The sequence below is a fragment of the Fukomys damarensis genome, unplaced genomic scaffold (genome assembly GCF_012274545.1).
Source record: "Fukomys damarensis isolate Sample0158 unplaced genomic scaffold, DMR_v1.0_HiC HiC_scaffold_11, whole genome shotgun sequence".
In the NCBI taxonomy this organism is placed as follows: domain Eukaryota; kingdom Metazoa; phylum Chordata; class Mammalia; order Rodentia; family Bathyergidae; genus Fukomys; species Fukomys damarensis.
This window is the reverse complement of record NW_022900923.1, coordinates 8651293-8677297: the sequence shown is the minus strand read 5'-3', so window position 1 is coordinate 8677297 and position 26005 is coordinate 8651293. Positions and strand designations below refer to the sequence as shown.

The window sequence follows — 26005 nt, the reverse complement described above, 5'->3', positions numbered from 1 at the left end:
GCAGTGTTTTTGAGGTGTAAGGGGAGCAGTTTACACTGACTACCAGTGATGGAAAACCTTTTAGAGCTCTCAACGATATAAACAGCCAGCCTGCGGCAGCACACGTGCGACAGGTTCGCCACCACTGCTGGTTCATGTAGACAGCGAGGTCCCAGCTCAGACAGCTCCTGCTCCTGCTCCTCACTCTGCCTGAATCGCTGCGTTTTTCAGAGGCGCCTCCTCTTCACATTCGTTCTAGCTCACTGTTATCTGTTCAGAGACAGCCCGAGCTAACACAGCTCACTCAGGCCTACATCTGAAATTATTTTGTGTCTACGTAATAACAGCACCAAATCTTCTTCATCTATCTTCCTGGTGCTTAGAATAATAGACAAGTTGGACACTTAACACATATTTCTTCACTAATTACATAAAAACCTTTTATTCCAATTCAAAATTTAAAAATCTGTTACAAGCTTTCAGGGTCAATAAACAGCAAATAAGAAGCCTGTAAGCTTTAAAATCTAATAATAATTTTTAAATTCTTAATGCCAACATGTAAACACACTGAGACTAAACAAAATTATCTGTTCTCATTCCCATCACACACCGCACACACCCTCCCGTCAGACCTGAACGCAGCAGGCAGATGGCCCTGCTCTGTAACAACTGGCTGGTGCCAGGGGACGAGGGTGCCTCTGACAGGGAGCCAGTGCTCTTCAGCGGACCACAGCTGCTCGAGGTCACCCTCTCACTGACAATGCTCTCCTGGCCCCTGAGGTATTTGGGCCCCCAGTTCCTGCTCTATGACCCAGGGATTCGCTCATTAAAAATACAAAATCTAGCCCTAAATTAACAAGTCAGATGTAGTTATGGTAGGAGAGAGAGGAAGAATAAGACTAAATAAATAAAGTTTTATGTGGCCAGCTACTCTGATCTGTTCAACATTCAAAACTGACAGAAATGCCAAGACAAAAACTCATTGTGTTGGCCGAGACATGTGCTCTCAAGCCTGGTCATTATTTCTAGAGAAAGGGGTAAATGCTGATCTCAAAAATATATGTTTAATTAATTTTACACACTGGTGTGTTTAGATAAGTCCTTTGGGCTTTTCTAGTAGATTTATTTTTTATATCATAAATCCATGTAAAACTGGGTCTACATAAACTATTAATTTATGTGTTTATTGGGTATCAATTCCATAAGTGAAGAATGTTATTTCTGTTGGTTTCAATCATTTTCCAAGGCAGACCAGAGATCTCACATTGGAAAAAAAATTGGCTCTGCCATGATCAAAGTAATCATAACATAATGCAAACACGTATTAAAATAAAACATAAAAACCTGGAAAATAAAAATAGCTTCTGATAACATGAGAAAAGCTGAACTATAAAGAATTTTCTTAAATAAAATTAAAAAAAGAATTTTCTTATATAAAATTTAGCCATTATAAATTAGAAACTAAATTTAGCTGGGAATGGTGGTAAATGCCTCCACTCCCAGCACTTGGGAGGCTGAGGCAGGAGGATTGCCGTGAGTTGCAAAACAAACAGACAAACAAAAAACAATGAACTCAATTTAGAAAACTACCTTTGGAATCACTGCATGAATGTACTTAATCATTTACTCTGAGCGACTACAGGGCACTTACACCTTGGCAGTGGCCATGAGATGGTGACTATTCACAGGTATAATTCATCAATAAAAGTAATTTTTAAAAATTCTCTCAAAATCAGTAACTTTTAATAAGGAAAAATATGTCTATTTTCAAAAGCATAAAGGGGGACTGCATTTACTCAGGTATTTCTCAATTACTAAAATACTTAGTTTTGAGGAACAAAAATAAGGACTTAATGATATTTTTTACTATTCCAATGTATAATCCTAGCAATTCTGAAGGTTTGAGAAAGCATCTGAAGAGAAGAATATGTGTACAATTAAAATCAAAGACAGTTAATGATTATTGCAGGTTTTATCAAATGTAGCTGAGAATCTTAATGGAATTGTTATTTATTATTTACCTGATTATAAAACTAAAACTAGTTCACAGTAGGAAGTAGAGAGATCCATAAAAAGAAAATAATTATGTACACATTTACCACCCAGAGGCAGTATTTTTCATATATATCCCCTTGGTCTTTTTCCTACTCCATGAACCCAGATATTGGTTGTAAAGTTACATTACACCCAGCACTTGCAAGTGAGTATTAGTAGCCACACCCTAGGCTGATCCCTTAGGCTAAATTCTGGGTCCAAGGGAGGTGAAGGCTAAGGCTTTCCCCACGTACCACCAAGGCCATGCTCGACACCCTACATCGGGGATAGCACTATACTTTTTACAGAGGGTAGAAAATCAAACATGGTAATAAAATCATGGTCAACATTTCATTCAAACAAAGGAGAAAGTCTGTTCCGTAAAATAACAGAGTACAGTATAACACTCTGAATAGTTTAGAGTTGGTTTTAACTCAAATTATTGTCTTTGCCAAACTGTCCGTGGCCTAGATGCCTAACAGCTGCACATGAGGGACAGGAGAAAGCGGTACTTTGTGCTCTGCTGAGCACGTGGGACGCTCCTAAGCGGACAGCGCTTCTGCTACCATGAAAGCCTTCCTGGACTATCCCATGCTGACCTAGTTTTCTGCAAACTACATCTGTACTTAAGGTTTCTTTCTATTTTATGTATTTCAGCCTTGTTTCCCCAACATGCTATACCGTCCTGGAAAATACACCTGGCCATTTCCCCCCTAGAACATTCAGTGTTTAGATACTGAGCAGTGATTCCTTAAAAGCTCTTCTCGGGAAGCCCAGTTACAGGAGGCCGAGCTCACTTTGACTGTGCGGAGAAGTTTGCAGCAGCGAAGACAGCAGCTTCAACTTCTACGTTATCATGCGAGTCCAGACTCTGGCGAATGCTGTGATGAGCGTTCTTTCTCTCAGGAATTATCGACGCCAGGCTTCCCAACATCCTGCCAAAACAGAGAAAGCTGAGGCAGAAATACAATAATCTCAGGGTCAGGAAAGAAGGCACAAGGTAAACTGGATTATCAAAACTGAAGTTTGAGGGTCATTCCATAAATCTCAGGCTAATAAAAGTCTAACTTTAGGAATTAAGCAGTGACTCAAATCCTAAACACGTCTACACACTTCAGTACATCAAAACTTTTTTTTTTTTTTTTTTGGTACTGGGGATTGAAGTGGGAACCTTGAGCTTGCAAGGCAGATGGCAGCACCACTGAGCTAAATCCCCGGCCCAGTATTTCCAAAATACTAAAATGGCTTCTCTAACACAAGCAAAATTGCTAAAAATCAACTTGAAGTATATCCCAGATACCAAATAAGGCCCAGAAGAGAAACTTTTAAATTATCAAAGCACAAAGTATCAATTTTCCAATGTTGCATATGAAGTCCATTTTAGCAAAGCTTTAAGAATACAACAGCTTTGCCACTAAACAGATTCACAAAGTAAAACAGCAAGACTTTTCCAGTCTGTGTCCCCACATCAATACTGGTGAGATGCTTTTCAAATCTGTCCTCAGCAGGGAAGTAATAGGCAGAGGGCGCCCCCTGGGGCTCACACCAGTATCCATAACAAAGAGGAAAAGTCCAGTCTGGAAAGCACAATCCACTATAATAAAAGCACAAATTAAGAAAAGAACAGGGCTGGGATTTAGCTCAGCGGATCGGTGGCCTGCCTTGCAAGCGCAAGGACCCAAATTCAATCCCCGGTACCCCCCACCCCCCAAAAAAGAAAAAAATAAAACAAAAGCATACTTTGTAACATAAACTACAGAAAGCAAAGATGAAAAGTCCTTTCAGCAGAAAGGCTTGGATTTTACAAAGCTGCAAACAAAAGAGTGAAACCAACAAAGCATAGTATTCTTACAATAGCAACTTTCTTTAAAGTTAACATCCTAAATAACTTCCAATTTGACATGACCTCACGTAATTATTTTATGAAAAGTCAATCGATTACACATAAGCAGCTGAGTTCTTATAAATAAGATACTAAAACGGACTAAATTTGCAATTTATAATCAATGACAAAAGAAAGTTTTCAAATTGTGTTTGTCAAAACAAATAACAAATGACTATTAACCTGGCTATTAATCTAACACTTTTAACCAGAAAAGCTTAGATTAGACTAACACTGACACATCCTATCCCACACACTGTTACTATGTAGTAGTAAAATAGAGCACAAGCCATTGGTCACTTGCTGAAAATATCCCTGGATATTTTACAAATAACACATAGCACTACATTTCAAATACAACAGACCTCTTCCTGCTTGTTTTTCCATTTGTTGTTTTAATTTATAAGTTTATAGTAATAGGCAAAAAATTAGAATGTCTTTAAAATATCTTTTCCCTATTAGAAAAACTGTTTAAAGTCTTTATTTTTGTGGTACTGGGGTGTGAATCCAGAGCCTCATGCATGCTGGGCAAGTACTCTACCACTTATCTACATCCCCAGCCCTTTCTATTTTATTTTTTTGATAGAATCTGGGACCTTGCACTTGCAAGGCAGGCGGCAGAACCACTGAGCTAAATCCCAGGCCCTTCTTTTCTATTTTATTTTGAGTAAGAGTCTTGCTAAATTGCCCAGGCTGGCCTTGAACTTGCAGCCCTCCTGCCTCAGCCTCCTGAGTAGCTGGGATTACAGGCGTGCTTGTCTCTCTTCTTTATTCCAAATCAATCTGAGGTGGCTGGAGATACAACACAGTGGTAAGTTGCTTGCTGCCAGGGATGAGACCCTGCGTAGGATCCCCAGCACAACAGTGAATAAATAAAATTAAAAGTGCTTAGTGTTTGAAAGGTGTCACTTTTGCTTTTCTTCATGAGTTTCTACTTCTTAATAAATTCTTCTACGAAGCAAGTTCCTTGAGGTCAGAGTTCCCACATTATCTTCCTTAAAACCAACTGTACAGAACTTCCTACACCATGGGTGTTCAGGGAGCAGCTCCCCCTTAACACACTCCCCTTCTTTGTGCTATCACAGTACTCCTCAATGAGACAGCCCTGTTCCTCTAAGCGTTAAGACCCACTCTGCACCATACCTTCTTTATAAAAGATAGCACAGTAGTTAAAACACTTCACAGTGGGACTGAAAATACCATCGCTTATATGCTCAAACCTCTTTCAAAGTTAATAGCTACAGTGATTTTAAATGTTTTGGGGCATATTTCTGCACCTTATCTTATAGGTAAAAAAATGAATCTATTAAGGTGGGTGTTATTTTTCTCACTGTACATCAAGCAAAGTGAGTTATTAGACATCAGTTCATTAGACCATGAGTTGGGACCAGAACAGGTTTCTGTACACATTTTAGCCCAACTTTATCATTTAGTCCACTAGCTTCCAAACAGAAGTTTAAAAAATGAACATAATATTTTGAAAATTATAAAAGTAACTACTAATGTTATTTACCTTTTTTTTTGGTCTATGTTTTTGAGACAGGCTCTCACTATATAGTCCAGGCTGGCCTTAAACTCACTGTGATCCTCCTGCCTCAGCCTTCTAAGTGCTGGGATTATAGGCACAGGCCACCACACCAAGATATTTGCCAATTTTTAAAAGTTTTTTGAGAGCTTTACTGTACAAACTGAAAGAATAAGTACAGCAGATAGGTGCCTCCTGGCTCAGATACTCAGTCACCTCTGCCAACATCTGGGGTAGCTCTCACAGTTACACAGCTTGAAACTTCTCCTCTGAAGCATGTATTACATTGTTTATAGTCAGGGGCAAATAGTGTAAAAACAGTAATACAGAGATATAACTTAATGAGGAGCACAACAAGGAATGTAATTCCGACCTTGGCTTTCCCATTCTGAAAGAAGTTTAACTCTATTTTGTATGCGATGTAGGAAACACCACATACCCATTAGAAAGGCTAAAACTTGAAAAAAAAAACCTACAACACTGGCAGGGTATAGTGGCACACATCTGTAATCTCAGCACTCTGGAGGCTGAAGCAGGAGTTCTGTGAGTCTGAGGCCAGCCTGGGCTATATAGTGAGTTCAAGCCTACCTAGAATACATAGTGAGACACTGTCTCAAAAAGAAGAGCCATAGGGCCAGGGGTGTAGTTCGGCTCCGCGCCTGCCTGGCAAGTGCCAGGATTCTGAGTTTAACTCCTGATACGGGAGAAAAAAGCGGGGGACGCTACAGCACCAAAAATTCGCAAAAATGTACAGCATGCAGACCTCTCATACACGCTGGTGGAGATGTCAAACAGCGAAAACATTAGAAAAAGGTCTAGAGTTTCTTAAAACATCCAGTGATTATACTTAGATGTATGTATTCACCAGTAAGGAATGTATTTCAGAAGAAAGTCTCAGAATGTTCAGAGCAGCTTTATTTATAAGAGCGCCAAACTAGAAACAATGTGCTCATCAATAAGAGAACAGCGCCGGGATTTAGCTCAGTGGTTCCCACGCCTGCCTCGCAAGTGCAAGGGCCAGAGTTTGATCCCTGATACCAAAAATAAATAAAAATTTAAAAATAAAAAAATAAAGAGAATAGATTAATAACTGATGTTACAGTCATGCAATGAGACCACTTAGCATTTAAAAGGAATGGTTACGGATATATATGGATTAATCTCAAAAACATGTTGAGTAGAAGTCTTACAAAAGGAAAGTTACTATATGAGTCCATTTACACTAAGTTTGAAAACAGGCAAAAACTTATCTACTATGGTAGAAAATCACGGCAGAGGTCCCATCTGGGAAGGCGGGAATGGGGAGGACCTCACAGAGGCAGATGGCACTGTCTGGGTGGCGGTAATGGCTGGGCTTTCACGAGGCATCTGTCAGTCAGCGAAGGTACATACAAGGTCTGTGGCATTTCATCTTAAGTAAATTTTATATTAAAAACCTGACAACTTTGCAAACAAACAACTCAAGTTATATACCCTGACCTATTTAAGGGCAAGTATACTTCTGTCTGCAACTTACTAGGAAATGTGCTATGCAAATTAATTAATGAATGGATACAGGGATGGATAATGTTATAAAGCAAGCTTAGTAAAAGATCAATGACAGAATTAAGTGGTGGTGGGTATTAAATAGTTATTATAACGTTCTTTCAACTTTTGCCTGTGTAAAGACATTTTCACTGGGCAAGGCGGTGCATGCCTATAATCCTAGAACTTGGGAGGCTGAGGCAGGAGGATTGCCTCAAGTCTGAAACCAGCCAGGGCTACACAGTGAATTCAAGGCCTGTCTCAACTAGTGAGACTCTTTCTCAAAAAACAAAGCAAACAACCGAAAGAAGATTATGCAAACCAAAGTACTAAAATATTCAGACTAGCTCTAATTACTTATAAAATTCATTAAATTCTATTATTCCTCTTCTTCATTGTATTCTGCTAAAAAATAAAAAAACCTATGCTTGGGCCAGGGATTTAGCTTAGTGGTTCAGCCTCCTGCCTTGCAAGCACAAGGACCTGAGTTCAATCTCTGGTACCAAAACAAAAACAAAAACAAAAACAAAAACAATCTATGCTTGTAGAAAACAATTCAAACATTATAAAGTCACACGTAGCTGGGTATGGTGTTGCACACCTGTATTCCCAGTTACTCAGGAGGCTGAGGCAAGAGATTCATAAGTTCAAGGCCTGCCTGGGCAACTTTTGACTCTTGTCTCAAAATAAAATTTTAAAAGTGAGGGCTGGGGATTTAGCTCAGTGGTGCCGCCACCTGACTTACAAGTGCAAGGTCCTGAATTCAATCTCTGGTACCAAAAAATAAAAAAATAAAATAAAAATAAAAGTGGTAGTTCATTTGCCTAGCATGTGTGAGGCTTAGAGTTCAATCCTGAGTATTTTTTTAAAAATCTCTTTTATAACCCATAACTTACTAAAAATAACCAGTTTACAGAATACATTCCACTAGATTTTTTCTGAGCCTAAGAAACATAATATATTAACATTAATTGACAAAAATGAATTAAAAGGTGGGACAACAACAAAAGAACTGAAATCTGAACAGGAAGGAGGAACTGAGGGCTGATGTGGAAAAAGTGACACTCTGGACCTCCCAGTTAAAGAGGACAGTCTGGCCAGGGAAGGCAGAACTGGGATCTTTAACTGAAAAAACTAAGCTTCAGAACCCGCCCCTATATCACACGTGTGATTCCATAAACAGCAGAGATAAGAGAATATGGTTCAAGTATATATAAGATTCAGAAAAAGAAATTTGAACAAAGTAAATTTTTAAGTGCTAAGAAAGAAAAGACTAAAGAAACTACAGGTTGTATTTGGTGTTCTCCATTAAGTTCAAATAAGAATTGTTACATATAAAAATGAGCACATGATCCAGAACAGATATAGGAAACTGACAGCAAAGAGTAAAGGCCAAAATTCAAAAGGGGCTGAGGCCAAGCTATATTGAAATCCATCGAGTTACTTGATCAGAACAGAGGGATGTTTCAAACACGTTAGGCAATCACTTCAACCAAAGCGCTATCTCAGATGTTAACTGGGAAGAATTTACAGATTGCTGCAGTCTCAATGTCTGAGTCTTAGTTGAAAACAAAAATAAAAACAAGTGCATAATATATAAAATGAACACGGTAAGTAGGCTGCCTCCAGGGCACACAGTTCTCACTCGTGGTCAACGGTTACAGCATACCGGAGTGTGATGGCTCTTGCCACGGGGTCATTACTATGAATCACCGAGAAAATCCTTTTCACGAATTCATCCACATTCAGAATCTTCTCCAAGTGCTTCTCACTTTGTTGGGTAACTTTAAGAACACACAGCCTTAGGAAATTGTTTCTAGGAAAACCAGAGATAAGATGATTTAGGTCACTTTTGGACAGCAGTATTTAGTTTGGCATTCAGATAACGTTAGCAACATTGATAAAACAGTTTTATCAACTGGCAAAGGGTTTTCAAGCCTACCACTATCAGTCCCACCACCAAGAGTGACCCAATGGATGCACTGGGCTGGACACAGCACACACAAGCAGTTGGCTGTGCCCGGAGCAGCAGCAGCCCTGGAGAAGGCTTCACCCCCAGACCCAGCAGGGGGCCCCTCCTCTCTGGCCAACTCCGAGTTCTCCCTTCTCCTTCTAGCACATGAGTTGGTGGATATGAGCAGAAAGAAGTGGGACAGGGGGTGGTGGGAGAGGAAAAAGGTGAGAGGGTGTTTATCCAGGTCTCACATGCTTCAGAGACTTCACAGACAGGCAGCTCGGGATACAAAAGAAGTTAGGAAACTAAACTGGAAACTTCAAAACAATCTGAATGAAGCCAGAACTGGGTATTTCTGGCATCCTCCGTATTTGTTATATCTCAATAATTAGAATAAAGTACACATACATAATCTATTAAGGTCGTCCTAATGCGACTTAGCCTGTTTCCCAAAGAAACAAGTACTCTGAATCATGAGCCCATTCGAACCACCGGGCCATCCTGGTGGGGAAAGGAAAAAGACCATGGCACAAAGCAGAAATATGAACAATGCGCGTGAGGAAATTGAGGCTCCAGAAAGACTTACCCAACTCTGAAGACATCGGCTAACTTCAGGAATGCAGAATTGATGAGAATGGGGAATGGATACTTCTGGAAAAGCCTAGGAAAGCGAACCACTGCTTCACACTGCTCCCCGAGCTTGCCAGACCTCAGACCTGTCCCACAGAGGAGAGGATGACTTACACATCTGCGCTACAAGGCAAACACCAACCTACCACATCGCACGGCAGCAATGGTTCTTAACAATCAGGGGAGTACAAAGCTCTGCATTCTCATCCACAGATAAAACTGGAATATAAACTTGAAACATGCTTACATGCATAATAATGAAAAAGAATTTTTTAAAAAGATGAAAAATTAAGGACATGAAATAAATGCCAACAAATTTAAAGGACTCAACTTATACAATTTATGTTCTCTCACCACAATGGAAGTGGAAATCAATAAAGAGAAATATATCTAGAAACCTCCCAAATATTTGGTAATTAAGCATGCACTTCTAACACATAAGTGAAAGAAGAAATCAGAAGGAAAATTGGGAGTATTTCGAAGTGAATGAAAATGAAAGGACAGTTTGTGGGATGAAACTAGAGTAGTGTTTCAAGAACACTTATCATACCTCACACTTATTCGTGTTAGGAAACAACAACAGAAGCCAATCAATGATCTAACAAAGGTGCCAACCAACATCATTCAATGGAGAAAGGATCATTTTCTTAAACATGTGATTCTGGGAAAAAAACAATCACATGAAAAAAAACTGAGCCTCAACTCTTAAATTGCTCCATATACAAAAATTAAAATGGACCTAAAATATAACACCTAAATTTCAGGGTTAAAATTATAAATAGGTAGCAGAAACATAAGGGAAATCTTTCTGACCATGTACTAGGCAGAGAATTTTTAGTTAAAAACATAAAAGACGTGACCCATAAAAAATAAAAAGCCGATCTCCACTAAAACACTGCTGCTCTGGCTGGGCATGGCTGTGACCCACTGCCCTGCAACTCTAGCAGCATTTAGGAGGCTGAAGCAGGAGGATCACTGAGGTCACAAGGCATCTCCTCAAAAAAAGTAACAAAGCAAGCTTCTACTCTACAAAAGATAATGTTAAAAAAAATGAAAGGGCAAGCCATATAGTGGAAGAAAACATTTACAGAACATGTTATCTCACTCTGGGAAGTTGAGGCAAGAGGATCCCAAGTTCAAACCCAGCCTGGACAACTCAGCAACTCAGTGATATCCTGTCTCAAAATAAAAATAACTGAAAAAGGACTAGGGAGTTAGCTCAGGGTGAAGGTCCTGGGTTAAATTTCCAATACTGCAAAAACAAACTAAACAAAAAGACCCTACATTATCTGATAAAGGACTTCATCTGTATGCGTTATAACTCAATAATTAGACAATCCATTTTTAACATGTGCGTTATCTGAAGGGAAGAAATATGGATAGCAAATATAAATACACGAACAGATGTTCAACACTGTTAGTCATCAGGAAATGAAGTTTAGATAATAAGATACCACTACACACTTCACAGAATGGCAAAAAAATTAAAATTCAAAAAAACACAATACCAAGAGCTAATGAGGATATGGAGCAAACATAACTCTCAAACATTTCAAATAAACATGCAAAACTGTATACAGTGGACCCTCAAGTTACAATTGGCCTAACATATGAACAAGTTGGTTAATTAGGTTAATGGAAGATTATCTGCCTCATTATCTATAGCATGTACCCAGGTAAACATCCAGATCTCAGCTCTATTGACTTAGTTACAACCAGCCCTCGGAGCGACTGAGTTCGTAAATCAAGGGTCCGCTACAGTTCTTTGAAAAACACTCTGGCCCCTTTCTTTCTTTTTTTTTCTTTTTTGGTACAGGGGATTGAACTTGGGTCCTTGCGCTTGCAAGGCAGGCCACTGACCGCTGAGCTAAATCCCCGGCCCCTAGGCCCTTTTTCAATAAAGGCAAACATACATGTCTACAGAAGGATCTGTATGCAAATGCTTACAAACACCTCAAATTGGAAACAACCGAAAGTTCATCAGCTGGTGAATGAATATGCAAGTCTGATCTAACCATGCAACTGAACTACTACTCAGCAATAAAAAAGCAGCCAATTACTGATTCATGTAACATCATGGGTAGATTGTCAGGCAGTTCTGGAATGATTCCAAACACATACAATTTAGGCTGGGGATTTAGCTCAGTGGTTTCGCCGCCTGCCTTGCAAGTGCAAGGACCTGAGTTCGATCCATGGTGCCAAAAAATAAAAATAAAAAAAAGTAAGGCTTCCTTTCTCCCCACAGCCTCACCAGCATTTATTAAACTGGGACGGGGATTTGGCTCAGTGGTGCCGGCACTTGCCTTTTAAGCACAAGGTCCTGAGTTCGATCCCCAGTACCAAAAAAGAAAGAAAGGAAAAAAAAACAAAAAACAAAAACAAAACCACATAAAATTTGCTATGGGAGAGGTGTACGTTTTGCTGTGACAAAAACAGTGTCATCCCCCTCCCTGTCACACCTCTCAGGGGTGTGATTTAATATGACTTAGGTGGTTCAAGTAAGACTATCAAAGATCATATTGTGATTTCATGAATTACAGTTTACTGCCACATAAAGAGACTGTTTGTTTTTGACGGTACTAGGGATTGAGCCCTGGGCTGTCTCATAGGGCTACTTCCCTAGCACCTTTCATTTTGAGACAGGGTCTCACTAAGTCACTGAATTGTCCAGGCTGAGCTCTACTTGCGATCCTCCCGCCTCAGCCTCGAGTGCTGGGATTGCAGGGATGGGCCACCATTTCTGGCACAAAGAGATTTTATTCCTTGTTCACAATATTTAAAGCGGGGGTGAAGAGAAGAAATCTCACAGGGGACACATCAACAGAGTAGGCTGGCTGATCATTTTATTTAGTAGCAAGTTCTGGTGATTCATCAACTAATACAGTACTTTGAACACCTCTCTGTTCTAACCATGTAAAGCAAACTCAAAATCATTACGTTGAGTGAAAGCCAGGCCCCAAATCTATATATTTATTATATGGTTCCATTGAACAATGCGACCAACACAGTGCTCTGTAGTAGTTTATGTGACCAGAATACACAGGATCCTGAGATTTGGACTGACTGGGAGTTTAGGCGGCAGGCAGCGCAGGGCTACGCTGCCATTATCCAGGTGGTCTCTGAATCCTCTCCAGCCAACACTGGCACCACCACGGGCCTTTCTTGATCTCCTCAGTGTTGACCAAACTGTCTCTGCTAAGAGCCTCTAGAAAGGCACAGATCAGGGCTGGTGGTGTCACTCAGTGGGAGAGAACTTGGCCAGCACACCTTGAGCCCCAGGTTCAATCCCCAGCATCAAAAGCAAAATAAAAAAATAAAAGCCTCAATAGCAACAGTTCTGCTTCCTTCCTAACAGAACAATTGGGCCCTAAGTCAATCAGAATAGTCGCTAGGCAGTGTAAGTATCTCCTCTGTTGAGTGTGTTCTCCCGAGATCTGGGCTCTGTTCCCTCCTGCCTTAAACACTGAAAATGGGGCGGGGTGTGGGGGGTCTCTTTGTATGACAAAAAAACCCTGTGTTTCATGAAATCTTTGATCATCTTCTTTTAAGCACATAAAACAATCTCAAAATCCTCATGCTGAGAGAAAGAAGCCAGGCCCCAAAGACTATATCATTAGTGTATAATTCTATCCTACATGATATTCTGAGAAAGGCAACACTGTAGGAACAAAAACATCACGGGTGCGCCGGGGATTTAGCTCAGTGGTTCCCTAGTCTGCCTTGCAAGCGCAAGGACCAGAGTTCAATTTCCTGTACCAAAACAAACAGTTCAGGGGCTAAAAGCGGGGACTGACTGCAAAGAGGGAAAGTTTCCAGGGTGAAGGGAAATGTTCTATGCCTTTACTGTGGTCATGGTTTCATGACTGCATACAACTGCTGAATCTTACTATATAAAATTATATCACAATAAACTTGATTTTTTAGAATGCAAAAAACAAAAGCTAACAAACAACAGAGTTAATGTTTAGCCCTTTAAAATTTTACTGAGAATTAATATCTTGATATGGATTTAATAGGAATGACTTTAAATACTTTTTAGTATTTTACTATTCACAAAACGCTAATTATGTCTGCACAAGGAACAAGTGCCCAGAATACGATTGTTCAGTAACCTTTGCTTACTGCTAAAAAATGACAAAGGAAATCTTTTTCCTACTTGTCATGTTTCCACATGAAAGACAACCACAAAGTAAATGTGAGTAGGCAATTTCTACAGTCTGCTAATAGGTAACGCAATGCACTCATGTTAGTTTTCTGGTACCTGGAACGTACTTGCCTGCAGGAAGAACGTTATTAGCACTATCAGCTCTGCTACTACTCTGGTGAGCTGGGAGGGATGGAAGGGGGTGGGAAGTAAAAAGGATCAAGATGTGTTATGTGTATGTACCTATTCCCCCACAACGGATATATTTATTATGTACTGCAAACATGTACTAATAAAAAAGGAGGGGAAAGAGACAACCACCAACAAATGGCAGGTAAGATTCAATCCTGGCCATCGTGCTCCAAAGCCTATAGTCCTAAGCCATTATACTAAAGTGCATCTTAGCAAGCAATTAGAAGGACACAGCTTAAAATTAAACGGGACATTTGAATCAATGATTTCAGAGTGGCAGAATTCTGAAGGATGACAAATTCTATGGAAGGCAACAAAGAAAACTTATAATAAGGTTTGGGTTTTGATCAACTTTTCAAAAGACCACCATTTCTTGGGAGCGTGTTATCAGCAGTTCTTAGCTGGAAGCAATAGAAACTGGATGATTAGGTAAAAACAAAAACAAAAAAAAAAACAAAAATGGGTTTATTGAAAGACTAATAAACGCTTTTAAAGCTAAACTTCTTAGAGTATCTAGTACCACATGCCAAACTCATTAAATGACCACACCTGGTGTTGCTAGGAAACACCTGATGCTCCAGTGAGCTCTGCCATCCTCTAGGAATATTACGGTACTGCTGCTGCTGTACACTAGGAGTGCTGCAGGCCCTGCTGCTGCCGAGGCAGGAAAGCATGAGTCTATGCTTCAACGCTTCCTCTTGCACCTCTCACTCCTAAGTCAGAGCACAGAGAAGGTGCATCTGAATGGCAGAGCCTTGGTCAAACACTGCACTCTTCCAAGAAAAAAATAGCAAGTGAGTTTTTGTTTCCATCTTGGTGAGACAGGGCTTATGAGAGAGGACACTCCTCAAGAAAGAGAAGAATGTTCAAAGATGCTAGGTAACCAATACTGTGAGTACATCCACTACAAAGACCTCCACTAGTGAACCGTTACCATTAAAGAACATTTTAGCAACATCACGATGACCCAAAATTGAACCATAACATACATATCTTAGGCTCTACTAAGAAAAAGATGTCTGTTAGGAATGGGGTAGAAATACAAACACAAGTATGTACCACATATTGTAAGGTAACCTAACAATCCACAGCTTAGTAAGTGGATACTGGCAAAACCATATTATATTTTAAAAAGCAGAAATAGAAACAATTGGAATGATGGTCGACTCAACTAATGATGCACCAATAATAAGCAGCCTTTCTCAAAATTTCAGAAATTGATTATAAAGGCACATGATGTATGTAACATAGGGCAGTATGCACAGAACACTGATCTAGAATCCTAAATGAACTAATTTTAGCTTATAAATAAATGTGTAGAAATGTTTAATAGCTCACTTTGGAAACAGCAGATATTAGTCACACATAAAAATGAGCCTGAGTCTTAGTAAGAACTGAACAGCCTGGAGTTCTGATTAGCCCATTAAGGGATCACCAACCAGGCTTGAGAATTCATACTTCTACTGCTGGCTTTTAAATGGTTCTGAGTTATTAAGAGTCTGACCCTAACCTTTATGTGTTATCACTTATCAGCCAGCACCTTTTAGTCTTACAGCAGAGATTCTCACAGGATTTGACTCAATATGGGTCACACGTCCACCCCAGAACCGATATGCTAAGGCACAGAATTAGTCAATGGTACCAACCCGGCTGCTGAGGTCAATTTCTTTAGGATGAATTATGGGAATAAGTCCAAAAAGGTATCTGTTCATCATGACCACCAACTACACCTGTGCCAATATGGACACCCTAACAGCAATATGCGGTCGTTTTTCACAGTGAGAATTCAGATGTTTTGGAACACGGGTGAATTGATGGCATCCAAGGGGAAATCAGAATGCACAGAGAGTTGTCCCGCTTTGCATTATTTCTCTATTTCATAATTAACTTTTTCACTAAGCACGCTGGCAAGCTTTTCATGTTGTAGTAAGTTCACCAGCACCTCTACTGGCGACTCCACCCTCTGTATTTCCTCACTTTGCAGTGCACCAGGGGCCAAGAAAAGGAGTAAGAGTCACCACTCTCTTCTCCAGCTTTCACTTCATGCTTTCCAGGTTGAGTAATGTCACCGAAGAGTGACACCTCTTCCCTCAGGGTGAAAGACATCTTGTGTAATAAATTTTCCCAAATCATTAGCACAATTTCCCGTCAGCTGATGTAAAAATGCTTAGGCTGGCTAAAGTTACATTAGTGAGTGAAAGTTACACTAAAGTAATTTTTGTGAGACACTTTATGCCAATTGTGCAGAGTACAGATCATCTGTGTCATGAAACGTGTCCAATAAATGTAAACTGTATTTGACCATGACATGTAATTCTGCTTGCACCGGCTCAATCTTCACAGAAGTTCTGTAAGCATGGATATGCACTATGTACTGCAAACATGTACTAATAAAAATAAAAATTGTAGAGCGGTAGGAGGTGTCTCCAAAAAGTCAGTAGGCAAGTCCAAGGCAGAGAGCCCAGAAGCGGCTCAATGTGGACTTAAAGATTGTTCCTTATGACTGCAAGTCCAATTCTCCATACACTGTATTAAGAATTACGCGTGTAAGTCAGGTGTGATGGCCTACACCTGTAATCTCAGCACTTGGGAGACTGACGCAGGAGAACTGCCGTGAGTTCAAGGCCAGCCCGGGCTACAGGGCAAGACCACGTCTCAACAAACAAACAAACAAACAGTAAGAATTAGGAGTGTATATATCGGCTGATAAAATGCTTCTCCATGTAATAAAATCCTCCAAGTACACAAAAAAAAGCTTTCATACTCAGTTCTTTCCTGATATTCTTAGCTAAAAATTGGCAGACCTCTTCAATATTTAATACATGCACCTTTTGCGTACCACATCTTTAATGTGTACAATATTCTCCCCAGCTCCGTGGTACGATACCAGTTTGTAGACAATAAACAGAAGCTGGATAAAATTAGGTGGCTTGTCCATGATCTCAAAATTCCCAGTATTGGCACTCAATTCAGTCTAATCCCAAAACTCTCTCTACTACATCAGTGTTTCTTACAGTCACTTCCACTGGTTGCATAATCCGGGGCTATGCCTTCAAGTGGTGGGTCAAAACGGATCCCGTACCAGACCTCGAAGCTTGAACAGTTGCTACGAGCCAATCAGGCAGCCCTTCAATTTTCCCGCAATTCCAACAGCAGCAGCCCCGGCCCTAGAAACACTACGCGCATGCGCTTTCCCAGCCTCTCCCGAGACCACTACCACCTGGTGGCGCCACTTTCCCCCACGCCCGTTTCGCCCGCTCAGCACGCTCTTTCCAATACCTTTGTCCAATTCCATAAGAGCAGAATTAGCGTCCAGTTCCTGTTCGCCATACCCAGCATCTGCCAGGAAAGACTTAGTTGAATTTGACGCCATGGTCCGAATAGGCTCGACTAGCCTAGTCAGAAAGATTGCAAACTCTGCCTCAGGACCGCCATCTTCTCCCACCGCCTTCTCGAGGATTTTTTTTCCTTTCTCCGGCAAGCCGAGCTACGCATGCGCCCTGGTCACGCCACGGTTCGCCATCGCTTCTGCGGGCCCCCCGCGCAGGCGCTCTGGGAGCTCCCGAACTCCAGGTTCCCGCGGCAGGGAGAAAAGGAGGCGGGGATTTCAAGGGGGAAATGACTCTGAGGCGCCCGGACGCCACGTCGGGAGCCAATCAGAAAGCGTGACGTCAGTTTGGCGCGGAGTTTGGCGGCCGGGGCTTACAGTGGCGGGAGTTGGAGGCTATAACGGGTCGTGGTGTCAGGGGCGCCAGTTAACGATTTCTGCTGAATTTAGGGGGCATTTTCACGGCTTTTTCCTCAGCTGAGCCTTTTCGCCTGGCCCAGATGCTCTTCAATTCGGTGCTCCGCCAGCCCCAGCTGGGCGTCCTGAGAAATGGTGAGTAACGGTCTGAACCGCTGCTCTCGGCCGGCGGGATTCGCCTCCCCCCGAAACGCTCCACCTCGGATCCGGGCCGAGTCCGACTCTGTTCCCCGGCCCCGACTTCTCCCAGGGCCAGAGTGAACCAGTGTGGGCGAGGACGAGCGGAAGAAGTTGTACTTTGATTCCCTGCCGACTCTTTAAGCTGTAATCGGGCTTTTGAAATGATACTGTAGGCCGGAGGAGGGAGGGGCGTTGGGTTAACTTGGCCTCCCGGGCCCCTGGCTGCTGACGTCAGTGTCGCGCGTTCGCCAGAAAACAGCCGTGGTGGGGGCGGGGGCGTCTGCACGGCGATCCGGGACCTCGGCCCGGGCTCGCGCGTCTGTTGCAGAACTTTCGGGATCCCCACTATTTGCTGCTAGCGTGAGTCCGCTGTTAAGGAACTCAGTCAAGCAGAGAAGACAGTGAATTTGTTTTTAGTAAGGTCAGAAATCTCACGCCCTCTCATTACTATCCTGTCGTAAAAATTCTGAATTATAAAGTGAAAGACACCCATAATCCCAACCTCTAGAGAGGACCACTGTTACTAGGTAGAAGTCTATTCTAGGTGCTTTTTGATGCCACAGGTAATATCCACAAACGGGATCAAAACCCTCACTTCATGGTTAAGTTGGGCATGTTCTTATATTAGTATGTAGAAATCCAACTTATTGTCTGCAGTTCTTTAGGCTTCTTAGGTTAAAACATTGGCGATAAGAGAGTTGAGGTTAGGTCGGGTGTCGTCACCCCGAATCTTTCTGATAATGAGTTTACTGTGCAGGCTAACCTTGGACAGGAGAAAATCGCATTCACTCAAAGGTCGTTTGTACCCAGAGATTTTTTTTTCCCTTGAAGCCACGTGGAAAAAGAAAAGAGAAGCATCGGAGAACTTTTACACTTAAGAACTAGGTGCAAGAAAAGGGTTTTAAGAAGTAGACTGATTAGCCTCTCAATTCCCAATCTAAAACTGTGTCATCCTTTTCTACTTCCCTGTGGCATAGTCTTTGTAATTACACTTACAACGCCACCTATCCCTGACCTTATTTGAGTAACTTCTCCATTCTCTCTGTTTTGAGTGGCAGTACGACCCGCTGGTTGAGAACTCTTGTCTTTGCAGTCAAACTGCCTGAGTTTTCATTTCAGCCCTACTCCTTACCATTTGTGTGACCTGGGCAAAGTTCAGCTTCTGTTTTCGGACAGACTTCTAATTCTCCAAGCCATCTGTCTTCTTTTTCTCCTTCCTTCCTTCTGTTCACAAATGCTCATTGTTATGTAGTAAGCACTGAAATTCATTATCATATGTCACCCCCTGAAATCTGTACCACTGTCAACTTCTCCCTGTACCTGATTGGTGTGCCACCTTTGCCTCCTTTTGCCTATTCCCATGGGTGATTACAGCCATACGTAGGAATTCTTCCTGTACTACCTACAACCTTCCATCCCATTCCTTGTATTTTAGATTTATTTCTATAAAAGCTGTGTGGGTTGATCTTCACCTAATTGGTCAATCTCATATTCATCTCAAATTGATGTGCCTAAAAGGGAACTTCACATTTTCCCCCAGACTTCTATATTACCTATTTTAGGAAGTGGCCCTATTTTTTGTTTTTGCATTTCCGTTCCTTATTTTCTTCCATCCTATACCATCAACCAACTACAGATGCAACTTGAATCATGATGGTGGCCCTATTATTTTTAACTAGTATTCCTAGTCAGGAACCTGAGAGTCACTCAAAAACTCCAGCTTCAACACTATTATCCATTCAGAAAGTTCCCTTAAGATCTCTTGACACCACTGTCTTCTCTTCGTTCCCGATGACTCTGCCTCTTTGCCATATATTGGGTTTTTACCATTTCAGTCTTTACCATTTCGTTTCTCTGTTCTTGACCCCAAAACTGTACCTTCTTCTTTGGCAGGTATAACAAGCTTCCTAAATGGCTTCTTAGTTTCTTTTGCTCCAGTTTATTCTCCGTGTTGCTGCCAGTGATCTTTATAATATGGACATCTGATTAGTTACCTTCTTGTGTATTTTTTAAAATCAGTATCTAAATCAGTATCTAAATCTTAATCAGTATCTATTATAAAATTAAACATACTACAAATATAATTTCTGGCTATGCTGTGAATACTGACATCTTAAAATGCTCTATTGAATGTATCTCATAATGTAAATACTATAGTAATTTGATAATCTTATCATCTGTTTTTGAAAATGTGAATGAACTTTAACACTTGGTCTTCTTCATACTTTTTTTCTTCTTGAACTTCTTTCCATTTCATTTTGCTAACAGAATATATCCAAATGTAAGTTAATTGTGTTCTTTAAAAACTATCATATCACTCCGTGTCAGAAAAGTATATTTAAATTGTTATTGTCTATGATTATAGACGCCGAGGGCTATAAGTTTCCCTTGGGCTGATTTATCATCATTCTTACTGGTAGGATGCAATTGACATAAATAATATAAATTAATTTTGATAATTATTAGGAAAAAAGTAAAATTTTATTGAAAATAAATCTTTTATTAAAGACATGGGTTTGGGTGTTCATGATACCTTTATTAAAGGTATCATGAGTTTTTTCTTACAGAGAAGAGAGGCAGAAAACTCATTTTTATTTTAAAATATTTGGTAAATATTAGAGTAAGTACAGGTATAACATGAGGCATGGGAGTGCCTTTCTTATGTAAAGTGGAAGAAAGGAAATAATGAAGGTAGCAGGAAAAGGAACATCTCAGCCCTCTCAGGCAGGTCAGTTTTAGAAGCCATCTGTATGGAAGTTCAATATCTGCAAATTGGACCTCTGAAAACTCTTAATGCCCTTGTATACTTTCTGAGAGAGCTGTGTGTAAACCAATGGCCTTGTACTCTAAGGAAAGAACAGGCTCTTCCAAATGAGTGTTGTGGGGAAATGTGGCATGTTCATGTTCAGGAAACAGGTGCATATTCATAACACAATAAAGATGGAGGAGTCACAAAAATGGCCCATCAGTGAAATGTGTGTTGTGGTCCTTGGAGAAATGGGGGAGTAGGTGAGGACCACCCAATAAGTCTCCTTAGCTGTTGGTCGGTTGGGGATTTTAGTTGTAGGCAATGAGGCAAAGTGAGGAGTCAGTGTTTAATTGTAAGAAAGTTAAGTTTTCCAGAATATATTAACCTCAGTTCTACCCAACTGTTTAAGATTCCCTTTGACTTTATGCCTAGCAGTCATTAGATGGACCACACATGCACATTTGCATATCCTCACAACAAGGCTTCTGTTTTTAAATTTATTCTGTAATGGATATTTGTGAACTGTGCATAAGTAATTAGTGCACTCTTGTTTTTGTGGTCTTTAACAGCTTGTTTACAATGATATCTCCTTATGAAACTATGAGGTAATGCTTCCAAGAATAATTACTAAATCTGTATTTAATTTTTTGCCTTCTTTCTGACGATTTTTTCAGATTATCCCTGCAAGTATCCAGAATACATAGACCTGTCTGAGGTTCTGTCAAGCTAAAATGTCTTTATTATGCAGTACTTTGTATGGAAAGTGAGAATTTACGTACCCTAAAATGTGTCTGTGTTAATCTTTTAGACAGCTGTCAATAAATTGTAAACCCATTGTTTCCTCAGTTGACAAATCAATTGATTCTCAGTAATTATTTGTTTAATGAACACTTTTCTTCACAGGTTGAGCATTCCTAATCCAAAAACCCCAAAAATGTTCTAAAATCTGAAAATTTTAAAATGCCAATATGTGCTCAGAAAGTTTCAGGCTTCTGATTTTCAAATTAGGAATGCTTGTGAGGTAAAATCTGTGCAAATATTCTACAACCTGAAACTTCTTGGTCCGAAGCATTTCGAATAAGTTACTCAACCTTTGTATATTTAAAATGTGCTGATCCACATATTGATATGATATAAACAAGTCTCCAAAGATTGCTTATTATTTAGGACCATAGTGGGCCTTAGATTTCTGATCCAGCAAAATGAACTTTCCCTCCACCCTGAATTTCTTACTCTCTGTTCAAAATACAATTGAAAAAAAATTTTGCAAGGTATACCTGAGAGGACTAACATCTAGAACATATGCAGAATTCAAAAAAATTAGACCCCCCCAAAAAATAAAAGACCAAATAAAGTCAAAAAATGGACAACCAAAATGAATACTTTCCAGAAGAAGAAATACAAATGGCCAGTAAATACATGAAAAAGGTATTCAGCATCGCCAACCATTAGAGAAATGCAAATTAAAACAACACTAAGATTCCATCTTACTCCAGCAAGAATGTTTTAACCAAGAAATCTAATAATAACAAATGCTGGTACAGCTGCAGGGTGGGAGGACCCTTCTGTATTATTGGTGGAAATGTAAACTTATAAACTATTATGGAAGTCAGTATGGAATTCTTCAAAAAAATTAAGATAGAAATTCCATTCGACCCAGCTATTCCTCTCTAGATACTTTTCTTCAAAGGAGGTTGTCATCACATTGCAGTGATAGATGCATACCATGTTTATAGCAGCACAGTTTATAATAGCTAAATGTTGGGAAACAGCCTATTTGCCAATCAAAAGATGAAGGAAGAAAATGTGGCATTTATAGACAATGGAGTACTACTCTGCCATAAAAACCGATAAGCTTGAGGTATTCGTAGAAAAATGGATGCACCTTGGTACCATGAGTGAAGTAAATTGGCATAGAAGCTTAAATATGTCATGGTTTTTCTTATATGGGAAAGCAAAAATAAAAAGCAGAATAAAAATAGATAATAGGAAGTAGGGAGATCTTTTTCAAATGGAAAGGGGAGTGAGATGGGAAGAGGAGAAGGGAAATGGGAAATAATGCAGTGGAAAAATAGAAGCTTTTACAAAAGGGAGGAGTTGGAAGGAGCGGGGAAGGGGAACAAAAAATATACACGTGTATCAATGTACCACTATTAATGTCATCGTGTATTGTAAACATTTGCTAATAGAAAATCCAATGAAAATTTATTCATCTTTCAAGATCTTTAAAGGCTTTCCTGACTGAATATTTTTTAGGGTTAATTACATAATACTTCAATTTAAAATTGCTCAAATATACCTTAAAGTACTAGGACTTGCTGTTAACATTGTATAGTCCTAGAATTTCAGCACCATAAAAAAGAAAAGGAAATAAAATTGTCACTTACTTAGCAAATAATGTTACTGGCTATAGTAGGCACATTGACAGGTAATTTAATTTAAGACTGGGCACTGGATTATATATGATGGTTACCAGTAACTTGAGCATTTGTAATGTTGATTCAGAAACTCTAAAACCATAATGAAACTTTCGGTGAAGGGGGCAGCAGTTTTAATAGTAATGCTTTTGTAGTTGTGTCTTGGCTCAAAGCGGGGTACCATGTACAAAGGCCACTTGTTTCTTCTACTCTTAATGTTTTAATGAGGGCCTCCAATAAGGATGGTTAGCCAATGCTGAACCTTACCTAAATCTGGGAGTGTATTTGAATTTCTTCCCTGGGATTTTTAAAGAAAATACCAGAAACTGAGTGTTCTAGAGGACCAGAGGTACTATAGTGAATGGATCTATGTTAATGTAAAGCTCTTTAAGCAAAATATTTATCTCTGTGTTTGTTAAAAATGCTGAAATGAGATGCTCCATTGAAATCCTAAGCAGTCATCTTATTTTAGGGTGGTCCTCACATTATCCGCTGCAGTCCCTCCTAACTGGCTATCAGTGCAGCTGTCATGATGAGCACACATCCTACGGAGAAACAGGAGTCCCAGTTCCTCCTTTTGGATGCACCTTCTCTTCTGGTAAGAGAATCACTACAATCTGGGCTAAGCCTGTACAGAAATGATGTATTTCCTGTTTGGAAGCACAGTATACTGAGGTATCTTCCTTTGACAGAAAAATGAGTTAATGTTAAGGTTTTTCTAATAGCTATTCTCTCCTGATGACCAAATAGGCTTTTAAAATTTCTATGCATAATTAGCATAATAACTTATTTCCTCTAGCATAGGACTATTATAGCACCATTTTTTTGTCGGGTCTGCAGTCCTCCGCTCTACCAACTGAGCTATCGGAGGGTGCACTGGCCTATTTTTTTGAACCAATATATGGAAAAGGTCACACAGGTTCAGCTACGATGAAAATAAGTTTGCTTAGTAGACACTGCTTTTGATTTGCTTGAGTATATAGTTTTCTTTTGTTCATTAGAACAGAAATAGAAGGATGTGTTCCTACTCTTAATGATTTTAAGAGTAGAAAAGTGAAAGGTTGTGAGAAGAAAATTTTGAAACTAAGAGCCTGCTTGTTGCCTGTATCATTATAGAATTTATTTGCTGCCACCGGCTAGTCCATTCTGAAGTACCACTCTTGACTTAGCCCTTCTAAATCAGTCTATCTGAAGATCATTGTGGTAAAGGTTTTGAGTTATTTAATACCTTTATACTCCCTTGAAAAGTTTAGTGTTTTTTTTATATATTCTTTATTTCTTTCTTTAGCTCCCAATATGGAGCATATATTAGCAGTTGCCAATGAAGAAGGCTTTGTTAGACTATATAATACGGAATCACAAACTAGCAGAAAGAAGTGCTTCAAAGGTAAGCTTAGATCTATGATTTTTCCTTTAACATTTTTAATTCATAAAGCAAGTAAAAATCACTAATTAAATATATTCAGTAACAAGGGACCAGGTTAAAAGTAAATGAGGGACTGCCTACCTTAACTGTAACAAGGCCTTTTTTAAAAGTTGAGAAAAGTGCATTTTAGAATTAAAAACAATTTTTTTTGTTTTTGAAAATTATTTTAAAAGGTTAAATCTTTTACATTTAAAGTGATTGGGGAAATAATGCTTTAAATATTAATAAATTCTCTTCTATTTATAAAGCAAATTTCTACTGACCTTAAGAAGCTGATAATTTGAGACCAGTAAGTCTAGCACTGAAGTAACAAAACAAAGACTATAAATGATATAGAAGCACAAAAGCAAGCCAGAAAAGTAGGCTAGGAAATTTTTTCTTGAAAATGGAACACTTGAGTTGAATTATATTTATAGACTAATGGCATTTGAAGAGAGCACTCCAAGTATAGGAGAAAACATCAACTTTCCTAGAGAACACAGTAAAGGCTATAAGAAGGAATGATCCAGTTTGGTTGGAATAAGATATGGAGAGCAGTGGGAGAGATGATCTCCCAAGAAAGAGACGTGTGAGGGCACGAGTGGGTGTGATCTCTGATCTTTTCACTGTGGCTTTCTAGACATTTAGACCGTTACTGATACGGCTCCCACAGAACAGTGTGCCCAGTTCACATCGCCCATCCTCTTTTTTCAGAATGGATGGCTCACTGGAATGCTGTCTTTGACCTGGCCTGGGTCCCTGGTGAACTTAAACTTGTAAGTGGTTTTCATTTTATTGGGATCTGAGCAAATACTAGTAAAAGGTTGCTTTATTATTGTGCTACCTTATTTTTGAAAGGTTACGGCAGCAGGTGATCAAACAGCCAAATTTTGGGATGTAAAGGCTGGTGAGCTGATTGGAACATGCAAAGGTCATCAATGCAGTCTCAAGTCTGTTGCGTTTTCTAAGTTTCAGAAAGGTAGGTTTATGTTTATCCTTTTATCTCCTTAACCTCTTTTATGGTGAGAAAAGAATAAACTGTGTTTCTATCCTTTCTGTGTCAGAACTGCTACTTTACCTGTATAGATGGCTGAGATTCTAACGTGACTTAAAACAATAATGACATTAAGTGGTTTAATTCATGGTCATTATTTCCAGATTGTCCTTGAAAGTCAAAAGTCTTGCAGATAAAGCGAAAGGTTATAAATAGCCACAATACTTCTGTATAACTCTAGTTGTCCATTAAAGTTGAAACCTTGTACAGGACACTCAGTAACTCTCCAGTGAGCCATCCATCTAAATAAAGATGGGAGATATGAACTGGCCACACTGTGTTCTGTGGGAGCCGTATCAGTAACAGTTTAAATGTCTAGAAAGCTGTAGTGAAAAGATCATGATCAGCACCCACTTATGGATTCATTCACATGTCTCTCTTTCTTGGGAGGTCATCTCTCTCCCTTGTAAAATTTAAATGGAGTATAAGACTAGGCTGAAAGTCCTGATAAACTAAACATGATTCTCTACCGAAAAACTTATGGGGTAGTTAGTTTAAATGGCCTGGTTTCCTAGTATGATTCCAACTATTATTCAAAATTGATTTTTTTCTATATTTTTTTTTACTGTTCCAATGGGGAAAGAAGAATAA

The 26005-nt window shown here is 39.7% G+C and overlaps 2 protein-coding genes across 5 annotated transcripts in view; one reads left to right on the top strand and one right to left on the bottom strand.

Annotated features, from left to right (window-relative positions):
* Nucleotides 1-17327, bottom strand: part of Ints7 (integrator complex subunit 7) — a 73190-nt gene extending 55863 nt beyond the window's left edge. For 2 of the 3 annotated variants that reach the window (XM_010642566.3, XM_010642568.3), the window contains exons 1-4: nt 17144-17327; nt 9485-9614; nt 8614-8760; nt 2811-2948 (exon numbers count right to left, since the gene is read on the bottom strand). In XM_010642566.3, coding sequence (XP_010640868.1) covers nt 2811-2948; nt 8614-8760; nt 9485-9614; nt 17144-17237 — 509 coding nt within the window. In that variant the 5' untranslated portion in view covers nt 17238-17327. The remainder of the gene's footprint in view (nt 1-2810; nt 2949-8613; nt 8761-9484; nt 9615-17143) is intronic. The other variant, XM_010642567.2, reaches the window with a different exon arrangement.
* Nucleotides 17328-17462: 135 nt separating this feature from the next.
* Nucleotides 17463-26005, top strand: part of Dtl (denticleless E3 ubiquitin protein ligase homolog) — a 43173-nt gene continuing 34630 nt past the window's right edge. The window contains exons 1-5 of one of the 2 annotated variants that reach the window (XM_010642570.3): nt 17463-17744; nt 23428-23553; nt 24244-24342; nt 25075-25136; nt 25219-25339. In XM_010642570.3, coding sequence (XP_010640872.1) covers nt 17693-17744; nt 23428-23553; nt 24244-24342; nt 25075-25136; nt 25219-25339 — 460 coding nt within the window. In that variant the 5' untranslated portion in view covers nt 17463-17692. The remainder of the gene's footprint in view (nt 17745-23427; nt 23554-24243; nt 24343-25074; nt 25137-25218; nt 25340-26005) is intronic. The other variant, XM_010642569.3, reaches the window with a different exon arrangement.